Raw genomic sequence first — 16,121 nt, forward strand, 5'->3', positions numbered from 1 at the left:
GGACCTAAAGCAAGAGGGTTCACTAACTTTCGTGATCCTCAAACGACTGAACGCCACAATCTAGACAAACGGCAGTCAAGATCAAACCTGCTAAAAGATGCGGAGCTTAGTAGAAGGAGGTTAGGTGAGAGAGGAGGTGACATAACGGAACAAATTAAAGAGAGATTAAGCCGCTAGAGACTAGTATCCTTGTTAGCGAATGAGCTTCAGTGAGACTTCATATGTCGGAAGAAGGGAAATAGTGGCCCCGCAGTAAGCTGAAAAAAGATAACTATAGGAGAAACAGTGCAATTAATGCGGTTAGACATCAATATTAAAACACCGGCTTATGTCAATTTTGTTTTCAAATTCATCTTGTATATTCTACTATGTTCGACTTTGTCAACATCACGACTTAGCCTGAATCAATGTCAACGTTACAGCTTCTATGTAAATTCCTTCGATGGAATACCGAGTTTATCATGTAGATATCTCGGAGAACATTGTTTAAGCGCGTCCGATACGGCGCATTCTCAAGTACAGACCATATGCCTGCCGGTGTTTCCATAGAATTAACGTCAAAACTTGTCAAATTCTTAAAAACCAATTAAAGCCTTGAGAAATAAAACTATGCACCCACTCATGTTAAAATGCATCGCATTGAACATGATTTACTTTTCGTGAATTTCAATGTTCAATTTCCCAGTTACGAATGCAGTATTGAATCAAACAATCGAAAGCCAATGCCACATAGAAGTCAACATTTTTCGAATTTTTCAGCCACACAGAAGGAAAAAACACAATGGAGCAGAAGCCGATTATTCAAGATGTAGACCACATTCAATGCATTTAGCCTAAGGATACAAAAGATAAAAGCAAATATTTATCCATAAAAGATCACAATCAGAAAACGATCAATTTCATCACTTGAAACTCATATTCGATCTCTATAAAACAGGTGTGCCATCGTCATTTGCATTCAGTCATGGTCGTCGTCTTCTATATTGCAGCTGGGGTAGAGTTGTCGATTTCTTCATAGTGTCTCATTTCAACGATACGAATCAGATATTTTAGGTACTCCTTCTTCCCTCTACTCTTCCTCAAAATGTCGGTTAGTACAGTGCTGTCTTTTGTATGAAAGGATCGCACTAATTCTACACCAGAAACGTTCATTTCAGAAGATACCACCCCGAAAACGCTATGTAAAGGCGGCACATATAATGAGGAATACATTCGTGACTACGTTGTCCAACCCATCAACAATCATCGGTATGCGCTGTTGAGAGGATCTGAACCAAATGGACCGTGGAATGGAACAGCATATGGAAAGAAGTTCCCACTACCAATGACTATGAATAGATTGGTAAGTTGGAACCAGATGAAATATTTCATGTCTCGGAAACTGGAGGCAGTTCCGGTGGAATATGACGATTGGAGGAAGCACACCACCAATCTGAAGTGGTGCGGATTTCAGGTGGAGTATCGCATACGGGATCGTAGGTTATGTAGACGGGGGTAGTTTCGCTTATCTCTCCCTGCATCACTGCAAACAGCCGCTTCCAGAATGCTGTTTTGTATGACGCCATCTATTGCAACGCTCCTTGCGCCGCCTCCACCCTGCGATTCGTCGAAAATCAATTCGGACTGCCCCGATAGGCAGTTAGGGACACTACGCGTGCAATGGTGGCGCGCTGCAATAGAAGGCATCTTACAAACAGCATCCAGGGGCCGGCTTCTTGCAGTGATTCAGGGAGAGATGAGCGGAATCACCTCGGTCTCCATAATCTACGACCCCGTATACGGATACTCCACCTGATATACCACCCCAGATTCGTGGTATGCTGCCTTTAATGCAACTTTTTTTGCATTGACTGTTCTGTGCAGAATCTGCGAAAATGGCGTGGGAACCAACCCAACGTGTTTTGTTTCTATCCGCACTGCAAAAACTCTTCCCGAAACCAACGGGTTATACCCATGTCAAGATGACCTGATAGTGTTGCGTTGAGCCGCCGATTCTACTCCATCGCTTCGGCAGCTTATGCAACTGCAATAGTCTTCATGCCGTCTCGAATATGCAACAAATGTTTCACTATGCTGCTTATTGCACAATCAAGAGAACCAAAATCATACCAGGGGTTATTTTTGAGCTGGTCCAGTTGCCATTTGAATTTGCCGTTTGAACGGTTATGTAAAAGACTCTGGATTATGTGTAAAATTGAATAGCTGCCTCAGTATAAGAGCAAGTACAAGGGAAAAGAAGATCAAGTTAAAGATGTGGAATAAAATTACGTTGAATTCAGGAATACGACTGCAGCCTTGAAGAGAAGGCTTTTGCTCTGTTGGCTGGCTGCTGTTCAAAGGACACTCCTGCCAGTCCGACTGGAACGACAGCCTTAACCTACCGGTACATTTATACTGACCTTAGTGATCGACCATAAAGTGTATAAGCACTCCATGTGCTCTTATTTAGCTTCCTTCTCTTCCTTTTTTACAATTTTTGGAATAACCACTAATCAAAGTAGAGAAACTAGTAGTAGATTTATTTTTAAAAGTTCATCTGCGTAGATAAAGACCAATTTTCACACGGTGCAAAAATGGTTCCGGATGGATGATGGAATGCGAGCTGAATATCTTTAGAAATATTTATAGTGAAGTGAATTTGCGCGAAGTTTCTTGGCTGAATAGAAAATGTTTCAGCATTGATCTGGACTACGACGATCCTGAGCTGTTCTTAGCTGTTTGGGGTTGGACTAATCAGATCAATAAGTTTGCGGTCAGTGATAATGCGATTGCCGACAAACGCGTTGTGTTCAAGAACAACGATCGAGATTTGTATGACTATTTGCACGTATGTTTAGCCTAATTTCTCCAACCTGCACACATTAGTAAGGGAGATAATAAGAAATTTTCTTCCAGTTAATGAGAGCCGTCAGCTCTAAAATTGGATGCGCGGATATAAGTTGCAGTAGAGGAGATGTGAGGATATATAGGGCAATCTGCCTTCTCAATAAGAAGTGAGTTTTTACTCGAATCAGCTCAACGGCTCCGAATCTGAACTTTCAGTAAGACTTCGGTTTCATTTGGAAAAGACGAGGATAAAGTCAGAATCGCAATATAATTTGCTTGTTTATTTAGTTGGGTGTTTAAAAAGAAGCTTATCTGTCCTACTTGTCTACTTATTTAAAAACAAATAGAACAGTTACTCCAACTAAAAATGTAGCGCACTTTGCTCTGCTAGTGCAGGGCGCTCGGAGACATTATTCTCGTAGCCATGATCAGAAAAGGGAGGGCAGAAGAAAAGATATCTACTAACTAAAACAAAAACATATTGTAGTAACGAACTGCAACATTTTGAAATATTGGTAGAGGCAGATGACTTAAAAGAAGACGAGGGACAAATTTAAATGGTCTGCAGAGATCGTCGAATAATATCTAATAATATCTATCCATCAAAAATACAGTTCCTTAATGCAAAATATAGTGAACAAGCAATAACTGTGCGCGCTATAAACGCTTTTCGCACCAAAAATACCAAAAATGCGTTCCGGTCTTCAAAATTCTTGGAAATAGCAATTCTTCCCTAAAAAGCACATTTACGAAACCTCATTTCACGACGAGCCCTGTAGCCGGAGTTTCTGTGAATAGTACCACTTGGTCTCACTCGGCCTTGAATGCTTATCTTTTTTGTTGTTGAACGCAAGATATTGGCGACGATGATCCTCAAAATCTCACACAAATAATACCTTCGATCGAAGAAATACTAATATTAGATTTGAACAAGTAGGTATGAAGAAACATGAGTGCGGCGTTGTTAGATTATCCAGTCTACTCTGTTCTCTTTCAGTCCTCTCGCGGATGGTGGTGTCGTCTACAATGTTGGATTAGGCGGTTGCGCTAAGGGCGGGACGTGCCAAGAAGGGGTCTGCGATCAGTTTGGATTTTGTGATTTGAGCAAAAAGGCTCGGTAAAGTCAGAAAACACAATTTCTCGTTAACTAATATCCATCGGAACCTTCTTGGATAATCGGCCAAATAAAAGGTTTCTTCCAATTTCTCTTTTATGCATTACCTATTATTGTTTTCTAGTCTTCCTATAATTCCACAGCAGAATTTCAGTTCAGAATGTTAAGCCAGCAGCTACGTTCTGCTTCATAAACAACTCATCTAGAGAGAGACGGTTAATGAGTCCTTAACGAACTCATCGTGAAAATATTACAACCACGTCTGCGAACAGGCAGTAATAACCGAATTTTTTTGTTGTTAAGAATCCAGTGAAGAGACAAGGAGAGATCCTAAGAGATTTCCTCAAACTTCCCATGTTCATGAGTATGCCTGAATTTGCTCACATACGTTGCCTTCAGGCACTTTTGAGAATTTCGCCGATCTGTTCGTACGACAACGTTTTCTCACTCCTCTGTCGTGATTCTGCTCGTTGTGTTGATTTTGAGATAAACAACATAATGAGACATGGATCGCATGGTCGCGCCAAGAGACCTGAGGATTAGTGTAGTTCCTAGGCGGCTGAAGCGGGGGGTAGAGTCACCGGCTACCATCGGGTTGGTAGACAGCTATTAAATTTGGTCCACAGCTATTAAATTTGGCCTGCAAATATCACTGGAGCAAGCGAGGACGTTGGGCGATTTACGACGATCGCAACCGCGTTGTTGCAAAAGTAGCCGCCTGAACAACCGCGCTGGCTCTCTCTGAATTAAAGGCATCACTCCACGAATCTGAGGTGGCACGGATTTTAGGTGGAGTATTCGTCTACGGGGTCATAAATTGTGGAGAGAAGGGTGATTCCGTCCATTTCTTCCCAATTGCCGTGAAAAATGGCACGGAAGATGCGGCGCATGCACAAGGCTGGCGCGCTCCAATCGAACTCGTTGTAGAAAATAGCGCGCAGGAACGCTCGAAGCTGTATCTTCCGAGCCGTTTTTGACGGAAATTTGGAAGAAATGAACGGAGTCACCATTCTTTCCACAATCTACGATCCCGTAGACGAATACTCCACCTGAAATCCATACCACCTCAGATTCGTGGGGGGATGCCTTTTATTATACCCCTTTGTTTTTGCGGTAAGTTCTAGCAGTGCGGACTGAATGAGTTTTGGTTATGTCGTACTCCAATCGCGTACGTTCATCGTGGCTCAGTCAGAAGAAGAAGAATTACAGGAGACGTGTTGTGGTCGACCACAGCAGCGTCTGTTTTTGACACATCCGATATTTTATCCAGTTTCAACTTACCATTTCATTCATAGTCGTTCCCTCTGGGAGCTGCTTTTTGTATCATCTCCCGTTCTGTAGTCTACTTATTTCCCATCCTGATAGTAAATTACTGCGACGTTAGTTGATGATTGTGAGAACCTTCTCATCACAATTGCCACCTTTGCACGTCGATTTCGTGAGTACTAAAATTAATATTTTTAGTATGTCATAAATTTAGCGGACTATCTCCCAGGCGAAGGAGACTGCTACACCAGCCGTCATTTTGAGGGAGGATGGGGGGAAAGCAGCACATAAAAAAAGTCTGATTTGTATCGTTACAATAGCCCTATGATGAAGCAGACCACTCTATCCCGAATGCACTAGAGCAGAGGACGAGCATGAATGAATGCAAATATCGATAAAGCACTTGTTATATCGAGAGCGAACATTCCTTTAAGAACTGAACTTGATCGTTTCCACATTTTGTCTACTATGAATTGACATAAGTCCTTAACTTTGGCGTCATTGATTTTAATGCGTTGAATCTGGTCCATCTGGTCTATTTGTCAAACAGTCGGGGTGTGCTCCGTTATATTTCGTTCCGACGTTGGTGAAAAATTTGGAGAACGTTGACTTTTACTTGGCATTAGCTTTCGATGTTTCATGGAATAAATGCTTTCCTGATGGCAAAAACGAGATTTCAACAACACACAGGTACGCTAAAGTAAATGGTGAATGTCCAGACAGTAAATTCACCCCTCCTAATCTCTCCTGACTTCAAGCTTTTGGAGAACAAGAAACCTAATGATCCTTTGTTACGTGCAGGGTGAAACGTGTAATCGGGAAGAAACTCTTCTAAAAATGATCCCTCTAATACATATAGGAATGAAAAATTAGTTGTTGTAAACAGAATTAATGAAACAAATTGGACGCCTATTAAGTAAATTGAAATGATGCAAAGTAAACTTTAATAAATAGCACTATAATGGATATTGATATAAAGTGCTCCATCTGAAATAAAAATATATAACATATTATAGACGCCACTGGTAGCTCACTGCAAGGATTAAAAGTGTGTCAGTACGTATGTGCGTATATAAGTTTAAAAAATGAGGAAGCTCCCAACATGTATTCGACGACACAATTCTTATATTGACAATGACAACACGTGGTCAAGGTTTCAATCCGCACTAGACTCATTATTTCTCTAGAATAAAATCAGCTAAGAACGATGAAGAAAACATTTTGAAAAAATTTTCACACTATTTTCTACTATTTGGACAAAGTTTTACTCATCGACAATGAACACGAACGATTAAAAGTTTGATCCCCGTGCCGGAATTTTTCAATTTTTGAAAATTGGAAAAACACGATCATAACCGAAAAAACTAATACGAAAGTAAATTGCATTGTAAAAGGATTTTCCCGCTATTTTCTACATCTTAGACAAAACTTAACTCATTGACTGTGATTGCAGAGGCTGAGCAGTTCGATCCCCGTCGGAGTCTTCAATTTTGGAAAACGGAAGAGACTACTGAAAGATCATCTTACCGGAAATTTTTCTTAAATGACATTTACTGACACTATTTGCTGGATTTAGATGAGATTATCCTGCGTTCTGATTGGAAATGACTACTGGATTGACGGGATTTTGTTAGGTTGAAATAAAGATGAATAACGGACTGCAGAAAAGAGGAAAAAAAACAAGCAAGAAAGCGTTTTGTAGGAGAATGTTCGCGCTGTAAAATAATTGAATTACCTTCTTTAGATATCTGCCTTTTTCTGAAGCTATTTGAGAAATTGAGTTTCTAGAGGATTTTTCAATTCTTCCTCACCTAACTTTTGAAAAAACGAACACGAACTGGAAAAAAGCGAAAACGAATTCTGATGACAAAAATTTTCTTCTACAAAATAGTGAAGACCGAATAGATATCTGCAAACTGAGAGCTGAGTTATTGGAGTTTGTTCAAAGTCACACAGATTTTAAGCGCAGCCGAAAAATGCATTCTCTGCAATGCAGGAAAATTGAATTGCATGAAACTCACTTTATCCACTTTATGCATCGTTATTCAGAAATTCGTGAAGACTTTCACATTAGTTTTATTCCCATTTCTTTCCGGCTATAGATGCCTTTTTCGCTTTGTTTATGATAGTAACAGCATCGAAATTTTTTGTTGATGATAGGAAAACTGTTCATTCCTAGATAATAGATGTGTTTTTTGAACTCTCTACTCGGTATGTGCAAAACTCTCATTTTTGTCAGGGATTGATCCTTAACCGTTTTAATTAAAATATCGGTTTACTGCTGTAAAAAACGGCCCGGAAGATACACCTTCGAGCGTTCCTGCGCGCAATTTTCTACAACGAGTTCGATTGGGGCGCGCCAGCCTTGTGCATGCGCCGCATCTTCCGTGCCATTTTTCACGGCAATTGGGAAGAAATGGACGGAATCACCCTTCTCTCCACAATTTATGACCCCGTAGACGAATACTCCACCTAAAATCCGTGCCACCTCAGATTCGTGGAGTGATGCCTTTAATTCAGAGAGAGCCAGCGCGGTTGTTCAGGCGGCTACTTTTGCAACAACGCGGTTGCGATCGTCGTAAATCGCCCAACGTCCTCGCTTGCTCCAGTGATATTTGCAGGCCAAATTTAATAGCTGTGGACCAAATTTAATAGCTGTCTACCAACCCGATGGTAGCCGGTGACTCTACCCCCCCGCTTCAGCCGCCTAGGAACTACACTAATCCTCAGGTCTCTTGGCGCGACCATGCGATCCATGTCTCATTATGTTGTTTATCTCAAAATCAACACAACGAGCAGAATCACGACAGAGGAGTGAGAAAACGTTGTCGTACGAACAGATCGGCGAAATTCTCAAAAGTGCCTGAAGGCAACGTATGTGAGCAAATTCAGGCATACTCATGAACATGGGAAGTTTGAGGAAATCTCTTAGGATCTCTCCTTGTCTCTTCACTGGATTCTTAACAACAAAAAAATTCGGTTATTACTGCCTGTTCGCAGACGTGGTTGTAATATTTTCACGATGAGTTCGTTAAGGACTCATTAACCGTCTCTCTCTAGATGAGTTGTTTATGAAGCAGAACGTAGCTGCTGGCTTAACATTCTGAACTGAAATTCTGCTGTGGAATTATAGGAAGACTAGAAAACAATAATAGGTAATGCATAAAAGAGAAATTGGAAGAAACCTTTTATTTGGCCGATTATCCAAGAAGGTTCCGATGGATATTAGTTAACGAGAAATTGTGTTTTCTGACTTTACCGAGCCTTTTTGCTCAAATCACAAAATCCAAACTGATCGCAGACCCCTTCTTGGCACGTCCCGCCCTTAGCGCAACCGCCTAATCCAACATTGTAGACGACACCACCATCCGCGAGAGGACTGAAAGAGAACAGAGTAGACTGGATAATCTAACAACGCCGCACTCATGTTTCTTCATACCTACTTGTTCAAATCTAATATTAGTATTTCTTCGATCGAAGGTATTATTTGTGTGAGATTTTGAGGATCATCGTCGCCAATATCTTGCGTTCAACAACAAAAAAGATAAGCATTCAAGGCCGAGTGAGACCAAGTGGTACTATTCACAGAAACTCCGGCTACAGGGCTCGTCGTGAAATGAGGTTTCGTAAATGTGCTTTTTAGGGAAGAATTGCTATTTCCAAGAATTTTGAAGACCGGAACGCATTTTTGGTATTTTTGGTGCGAAAAGCGTTTATAGCGCGCACAGTTATTGCTTGTTCACTATATTTTGCATTAAGGAACTGTATTTTTGATGGATAGATATTATTAGATATTATTCGACGATCTCTGCAGACCATTTAAATTTGTCCCTCGTCTTCTTTTAAGTCATCTGCCTCTACCAATATTTCAAAATGTTGCAGTTCGTTACTACAATATGTTTTTGTTTTAGTTAGTAGATATCTTTTCTTCTGCCCTCCCTTTTCTGATCATGGCTACGAGAATAATGTCTCCGAGCGCCCTGCACTAGCAGAGCAAAGTGCGCTACATTTTTAGTTGGAGTAACTGTTCTATTTGTTTTTAAATAAGTAGACAAGTAGGACAGATAAGCTTCTTTTTAAACACCCAACTAAATAAACAAGCAAATTATATTGCGATTCTGACTTTATCCTCGTCTTTTCCAAATGAAACCGAAGTCTTACTGAAAGTTCAGATTCGGAGCCGTTGAGCTGATTCGAGTAAAAACTCACTTCTTATTGAGAAGGCAGATTGCCCTATATATCCTCACATCTCCTCTACTGCAACTTATATCCGCGCATCCAATTTTAGAGCTGACGGCTCTCATTAACTGGAAGAAAATTTCTTATTATCTCCCTTACTAATGTGTGCAGGTTGGAGAAATTAGGCTAAACATACGTGCAAATAGTCATACAAATCTCGATCGTTGTTCTTGAACACAACGCGTTTGTCGGCAATCGCATTATCACTGACCGCAAACTTATTGATCTGATTAGTCCAACCCCAAACAGCTAAGAACAGCTCAGGATCGTCGTAGTCCAGATCAATGCTGAAACATTTTCTATTCAGCCAAGAAACTTCGCGCAAATTCACTTCACTATAAATATTTCTAAAGATATTCAGCTCGCATTCCATCATCCATCCGGAACCATTTTTGCACCGTGTGAAAATTGGTCTTTATCTACGCAGATGAACTTTTAAAAATAAATCTACTACTAGTTTCTCTACTTTGATTAGTGGTTATTCCAAAAATTGTAAAAAAGGAAGAGAAGGAAGCTAAATAAGAGCACATGGAGTGCTTATACACTTTATGGTCGATCACTAAGGTCAGTATAAATGTACCGGTAGGTTAAGGCTGTCGTTCCAGTCGGACTGGCAGGAGTGTCCTTTGAACAGCAGCCAGCCAACAGAGCAAAAGCCTTCTCTTCAAGGCTGCAGTCGTATTCCTGAATTCAACGTAATTTTATTCCACATCTTTAACTTGATCTTCTTTTCCCTTGTACTTGCTCTTATACTGAGGCAGCTATTCAATTTTACACATAATCCAGAGTCTTTTACATAACCGTTCAAACGGCAAATTCAAATGGCAACTGGACCAGCTCAAAAATAACCCCTGGTATGATTTTGGTTCTCTTGATTGTGCAATAAGCAGCATAGTGAAACATTTGTTGCATATTCGAGACGGCATGAAGACTATTGCAGTTGCATAAGCTGCCGAAGCGATGGAGTAGAATCGGCGGCTCAACGCAACACTATCAGGTCATCTTGACATGGGTATAACCCGTTGGTTTCGGGAAGAGTTTTTGCAGTGCGGATAGAAACAAAACACGTTGGGTTGGTTCCCACGCCATTTTCGCAGATTCTGCACAGAACAGTCAATGCAAAAAAAAGTTGCATTAAAGGCAGCATACCACGAATCTGGGGTGGTATATCAGGTGGAGTATCCGTATACGGGGTCGTAGATTATGGAGACCGAGGTGATTCCGCTCATCTCTCCCTGAATCACTGCAAGAAGCCGGCCCCTGGATGCTGTTTGTAAGATGCCTTCTATTGCAGCGCGCCACCATTGCACGCGTAGTGTCCCTAACTGCCTATCGGGGCAGTCCGAATTGATTTTCGACGAATCGCAGGGTGGAGGCGGCGCAAGGAGCGTTGCAATAGATGGCGTCATACAAAACAGCATTCTGGAAGCGGCTGTTTGCAGTGATGCAGGGAGAGATAAGCGAAACTACCCCCGTCTACATAACCTACGATCCCGTATGCGATACTCCACCTGAAATCCGCACCACTTCAGATTGGTGGTGTGCTTCCTCCAATCGTCATATTCCACCGGAACTGCCTCCAGTTTCCGAGACATGAAATATTTCATCTGGTTCCAACTTACCAATCTATTCATAGTCATTGGTAGTGGGAACTTCTTTCCATATGCTGTTCCATTCCACGGTCCATTTGGTTCAGATCCTCTCAACAGCGCATACCGATGATTGTTGATGGGTTGGACAACGTAGTCACGAATGTATTCCTCATTATATGTGCCGCCTTTACATAGCGTTTTCGGGGTGGTATCTTCTGAAATGAACGTTTCTGGTGTAGAATTAGTGCGATCCTTTCATACAAAAGACAGCACTGTACTAACCGACATTTTGAGGAAGAGTAGAGGGAAGAAGGAGTACCTAAAATATCTGATTCGTATCGTTGAAATGAGACACTATGAAGAAATCGACAACTCTACCCCAGCTGCAATATAGAAGACGACGACCATGACTGAATGCAAATGACGATGGCACACCTGTTTTATAGAGATCGAATATGAGTTTCAAGTGATGAAATTGATCGTTTTCTGATTGTGATCTTTTATGGATAAATATTTGCTTTTATCTTTTGTATCCTTAGGCTAAATGCATTGAATGTGGTCTACATCTTGAATAATCGGCTTCTGCTCCATTGTGTTTTTTCCTTCTGTGTGGCTGAAAAATTCGAAAAATGTTGACTTCTATGTGGCATTGGCTTTCGATTGTTTGATTCAATACTGCATTCGTAACTGGGAAATTGAACATTGAAATTCACGAAAAGTAAATCATGTTCAATGCGATGCATTTTAACATGAGTGGGTGCATAGTTTTATTTCTCAAGGCTTTAATTGGTTTTTAAGAATTTGACAAGTTTTGACGTTAATTCTATGGAAACACCGGCAGGCATATGGTCTGTACTTGAGAATGCGTCGTATCGGACGCGCTTAAACAATGTTCTCCGAGATATCTACATGATAAACTCGGTATTCCATCGAAGGAATTTACATAGAAGCTGTAACGTTGACATTGATTCAGACTAAGCAAAGTGCACAAATATTGAGGTTTGCTTGAGGGGTCCATGCTCATTCTCTAAAGAGCGGACGTTCCATTTTAATTTACGCCGGCAATCACTGTGAGGAGTGTTGATCCTTCACAGTGAAGGACTGCATGGAACCGAAAAAACCAATAAATATAATATCCTCCCTCTAACAGCAACCCAAAACATATGCAAGAAGCAAGATATAAGGAGAAGAGCTTATACAGGAGAGGTTTTACTGCTCTTTAAAAGTTTGGAAGAACTCTCAGGGCTCCATAGCGACCAAAGTTTAAGAACTGTTGACTCGAAATGGTTTCTAAACTTCCACATTTGGTTGTGTGTTTGTAGCTCACTAGCACCAGCATTGTTCATGCTTTCATACGTGTTCATGAGGCGATTACTTCATCGACATCGATAGGCCCCTTTTTAACGCTGTTTCTTTGAACAGTTACGGAAATTGCGTGCCATTATGCATTTAATGTCACATAGGCAATAGACATGATTACTAGGGGTTGCTTGAGGCATGTGGGTTGTTTCTGCAGCCATCGACGAGGCGTTTTTCATTTTTCTTCGTTGTAATATGGGGCGAGTGTGGCGCGCAGTCGGTTAGAGGTCCATAGTAGCCCTCACTCGATGATTTGAAACCGCCGTAGTGCAAACCAAACCTTTCATCCCTCGATAAATTGGCACCAGACTCGTCTGGGAAGATAAAAACACTGATTTGATTATCGTCTGGCCCTCGCAAGTCATTGAATAGTCCAACACGCTCATAATTTGCAGTAAAACGCATTGGCGCATCCCGAGTGGATTGATGCGCCAGTAACATTATCCTTTATCCTTTTTGTTGGGATCCTCAAAAATAGATTTCAGACACAGCGATATTTCTTCAGCGTCATCTTCGTTTGATAAATTAGTTGGAGTTTTGTTGTTGTCTCAATGTTTTGCCGCGTTGAGACATTGAAATATATTTATGATCCTATGTCGCCTTACATAGTGTATGTGTGGCTCAGATACATGGTACGTTGTTAGCTGTCTTGTGTGAAAATTCACTCGGTTAGGCGATTTTTTATGCCGTTTTTGGAGACGGCTAAGACAATTGAGTTGCATTTCTCGTGATCTATATCCCTAAGTCTATCTTTTTATTTTTATATAGAGACCCTAACATCACAAAATGCCTTTGATGTCACACGGGCGGTCTTGGAAATGATTGTAGTAGAGTCAGAGCAACAGGAAGTACGGTGCGGTTGCATAAGCCGTTGCGCTCTAAGCGGCGCTGCGAAGATGGCGGTCAAAATTAATATGGGACCATCGAGAACTGCCACAATAATAGACGGGGCTATTACTCGACCCTGCTCCCACCATAAGTGGCTGCACCATTTTGAGCAATTTTCCCGAAACCATCACCAATTTTGGCTACAGGTCAAGCAAAGCAATCTGAATTACTGCTGAAATTATGCCAAGATTCAAAGACAGTCGAACATGGGCACTGCTAAAAGATGTGCCAGCAAGCTGTCTTCGAAGAGTAAAGGAGGTTCTTTTGTTGAAGCAAAATTCGTCTACAGACGATACACTTTACTACCACTTACGTATGGTATTGAAGATTAGACAGGATTAGATGTTCTCGTTGCTACAAATGTTTATGATAAAGAATAAGGGAAAAGCCTCACAGCGTTGATCAATCCTTGTGTGGGTGCGTTTATCCGCTCGACTTTAACTCAGAACCGCGTCAGACAATTTGCACACACGTTCATAAACCGGCGGTTTTCCTGTTTTAATTGTTGTTTGTTTTGATCCTCCCACACAATTCGGGTACCAATTTTTCTACCCTTGGTGGCTTGGTTAGCACCAGGAAGTTTTCGAACCAATGGTCGATCGTGCAATCACAGCGGAACCTCTTACCGACTACCGTAGAATGCTTTGCAAATAAAATTAATTTCTTCCTCTCTCCAATCAACAGAACTGCATTTTGTTTACTCAGATCACCTGCTACGAGAAGAATGTATCCAAACTTAAGGCTTCCATACAATTCATTTATGATTCTACCCGCGGCTTGAACGCTCTATGAATATACGATGACGCATACTAAGTAATCTGCAGGTTTTTTGGTCTCCTTGCGGAGGTACTACTCGAGATTTGCGGCTAATTTTCAAGCGATTAGAGGGGTGATCTAAAATAGAACAGCAGTGGGAGGTCAAGATTTCATAAACTGGACAGTTACATCATCCCAACATATTGGCTCAAAGCACACTCGTTTAAAACTAATCACTTGAACCTAGTAAATAGCGCTTTTTCAAATGTGCTTCAAGCTGCCAAAGCGCTTTCTTCACGGGAAACGTCTGAGCCCATTTTATTTGAAAGCACACGTGAAGCGAGAGAGGTCGGTGAATACTTGTACGTGTCTCAGGAGGTGGACCAAAAGACAAAAACAAAAATTCGACTAACGTAGATCAGATGAACATAATGGTAAACATGTTCTATTCTTTGCTTAAGCTAATGCCAAAATTGATAGTGATCTTCGTTTGAAGATCTTCAAACAACAAGTCGCTAACCCAGCTGTAGATGCGAAATTCCGGTTCTTTTCAAACGATATATATAAAACGGTAGCTCGATTTCGTGAGAACAGAACTAAGTCTAACATTTCTCTTGCACAAAAGCAAGGTATTAAAGAAGTGATCTTCGTTATTATCTTACAGCTAACCTTTCGATGTTATCGCCTTCGTTAGAGTTTGGAAACATTATGGTCATCAACGACTTATCCTCTCAAGTGACTTATCATCCTACAGGAACTAACTGAGCGATGAACAAATAGGACTCAAAGGACAACGCTTCGGCTAGTGCTTACCTCATTTGCTGAAATTTGGTAACATAACATACCACCACGTACCACAACTATGAATCATAAGGATTTTCATAGGCGTCTTTGTTGTTTGAGGTCTCCATAACAGCTTCCGTATCGCATGAATCGAAGGCGCTCTTAAAGTTCTTAAATCGATGAAAGTAAGACGGAGCTGCATCATGTATTCCCGCGATACTTTTACGAGTTCTGAAACGGTGTGTGGTCAATCGTACTGAATCCTTTGCAAAACCCTGTTTGCTCGCATGGCTGTCCATCATCTAATGTTTTTTCAATTCTGTTTAGGATTACTCTTGTGAAGAGCTCGTAGATGACAGAGAGCAAACAGATTGGGCGATAGTTGCCGATGTGATGTGGATTTCCTTTCTTGTACAAGAGCATGGTCTTGCTGGTTTTCCATTGCTTTCTAACCTTCCGACAGTTAATGAGTGAAGAGCATAGCCAATGTGTTGATAAGGAGTGGCGGTGGGTTTTTCAGACGTTCAGAATTGATCGTGTTGGAGCCGAGTGAAGCACCATTCTCCACAGACATGATTGCATGTCGGACTTTGGAAGGAAGGACCTGTGGAATGGCATGTCCATCTTCCTTCAGATGATGAGAATGCAAAAGGGATTGCCCGTCGAAGAGAGAGAGAAGTGAATGACCTTCTTCATCCATTTTCTCGAATTTCATTCTGCATTCACATCTGATACTATGCAGTTACCCTCTCTTCCATATGGGCAAACCAATGCGAGTTGTGCAGAGGTTTGCATAAGCACGATTACGTACAAGCTGACCCTTGCGGTTCGCTGGTGGTATCTCCACAACCCTACCGTCGTTCTGTAAACTCGCTTTGCGTAGACAGCTGCGTACCGTTCTGCTTATATAATCATATGTATATCATATTTATTTAAGGTAGATTAGAGGAACGGAGTCGTGTCTGTCGAGTGACACAATCTCCAGTTGGGTATCCATTGGAAATAGCCACTTTGTGTGCCAGGTTTGCAAACCACATTTTTTCCTTGTTGCTCGATGTAACTCTTGCTTATGTAGTGGAGTTTTTAATTGCTGAAAGGTAGGGACTAAGATGCTTTTACTACTGGGTTTTCGATATCACTTGGTCTTCCATATCCCATTCCGCAAATAGATGTCCACATTCAAGAAAGCCAACCAGCTGTCTATTGGTTTCTCTCCTGTGAATTTAATCTGTGGTTGGTATGATTGAAGCACTCGTCCAATTCTGCCTGTGTCGGGCAAACGACGCAACAATCATCTA

General features: G+C 41.3%; 3 protein-coding genes across 3 annotated transcripts; 1 reads left to right on the forward strand and 2 right to left on the reverse strand.

The window, feature by feature from the left end:
- Positions 1–964: 964 nt before the first annotated feature.
- RB195_005083 (uncharacterized protein) lies at positions 965–3,947 on the forward strand (the record flags this gene model as incomplete). Its single annotated transcript, XM_064177376.1, has 7 exons — positions 965–994; positions 1,054–1,090; positions 1,158–1,342; positions 2,280–2,383; positions 2,677–2,827; positions 2,896–2,993; positions 3,824–3,947. The coding sequence occupies 7 exons, from the start codon at positions 965–967 to the stop codon at positions 3,945–3,947; spliced, it is 729 nt and encodes a 242-aa protein (XP_064034501.1).
- Positions 3,948–8,461: 4,514 nt separating this feature from the next.
- RB195_005084 (uncharacterized protein) lies at positions 8,462–11,445 on the reverse strand (the record flags this gene model as incomplete). Its single annotated transcript, XM_064177377.1, has 7 exons — positions 8,462–8,585; positions 9,416–9,513; positions 9,582–9,732; positions 10,026–10,129; positions 11,068–11,252; positions 11,320–11,356; positions 11,416–11,445. 7 exons carry the CDS (start codon positions 11,443–11,445, stop codon positions 8,462–8,464), a joined length of 729 nt encoding a protein of 242 aa, XP_064034502.1.
- A 3,841-nt stretch (positions 11,446–15,286) lies between these two features.
- On the reverse strand, positions 15,287–15,538 carry RB195_005085 (uncharacterized protein; the record flags this gene model as incomplete). The annotated part of the gene is made up of 1 exon (XM_064177378.1): positions 15,287–15,538. One exon carries the CDS (start codon positions 15,536–15,538, stop codon positions 15,287–15,289), a length of 252 nt encoding a protein of 83 aa, XP_064034503.1.
- Between the last annotated feature and the right edge of the window lie 583 nt (positions 15,539–16,121).

The sequence above is a fragment of the Necator americanus genome, chromosome I (genome assembly GCF_031761385.1).
Source record: "Necator americanus strain Aroian chromosome I, whole genome shotgun sequence".
In the NCBI taxonomy this organism is placed as follows: domain Eukaryota; kingdom Metazoa; phylum Nematoda; class Chromadorea; order Rhabditida; family Ancylostomatidae; genus Necator; species Necator americanus.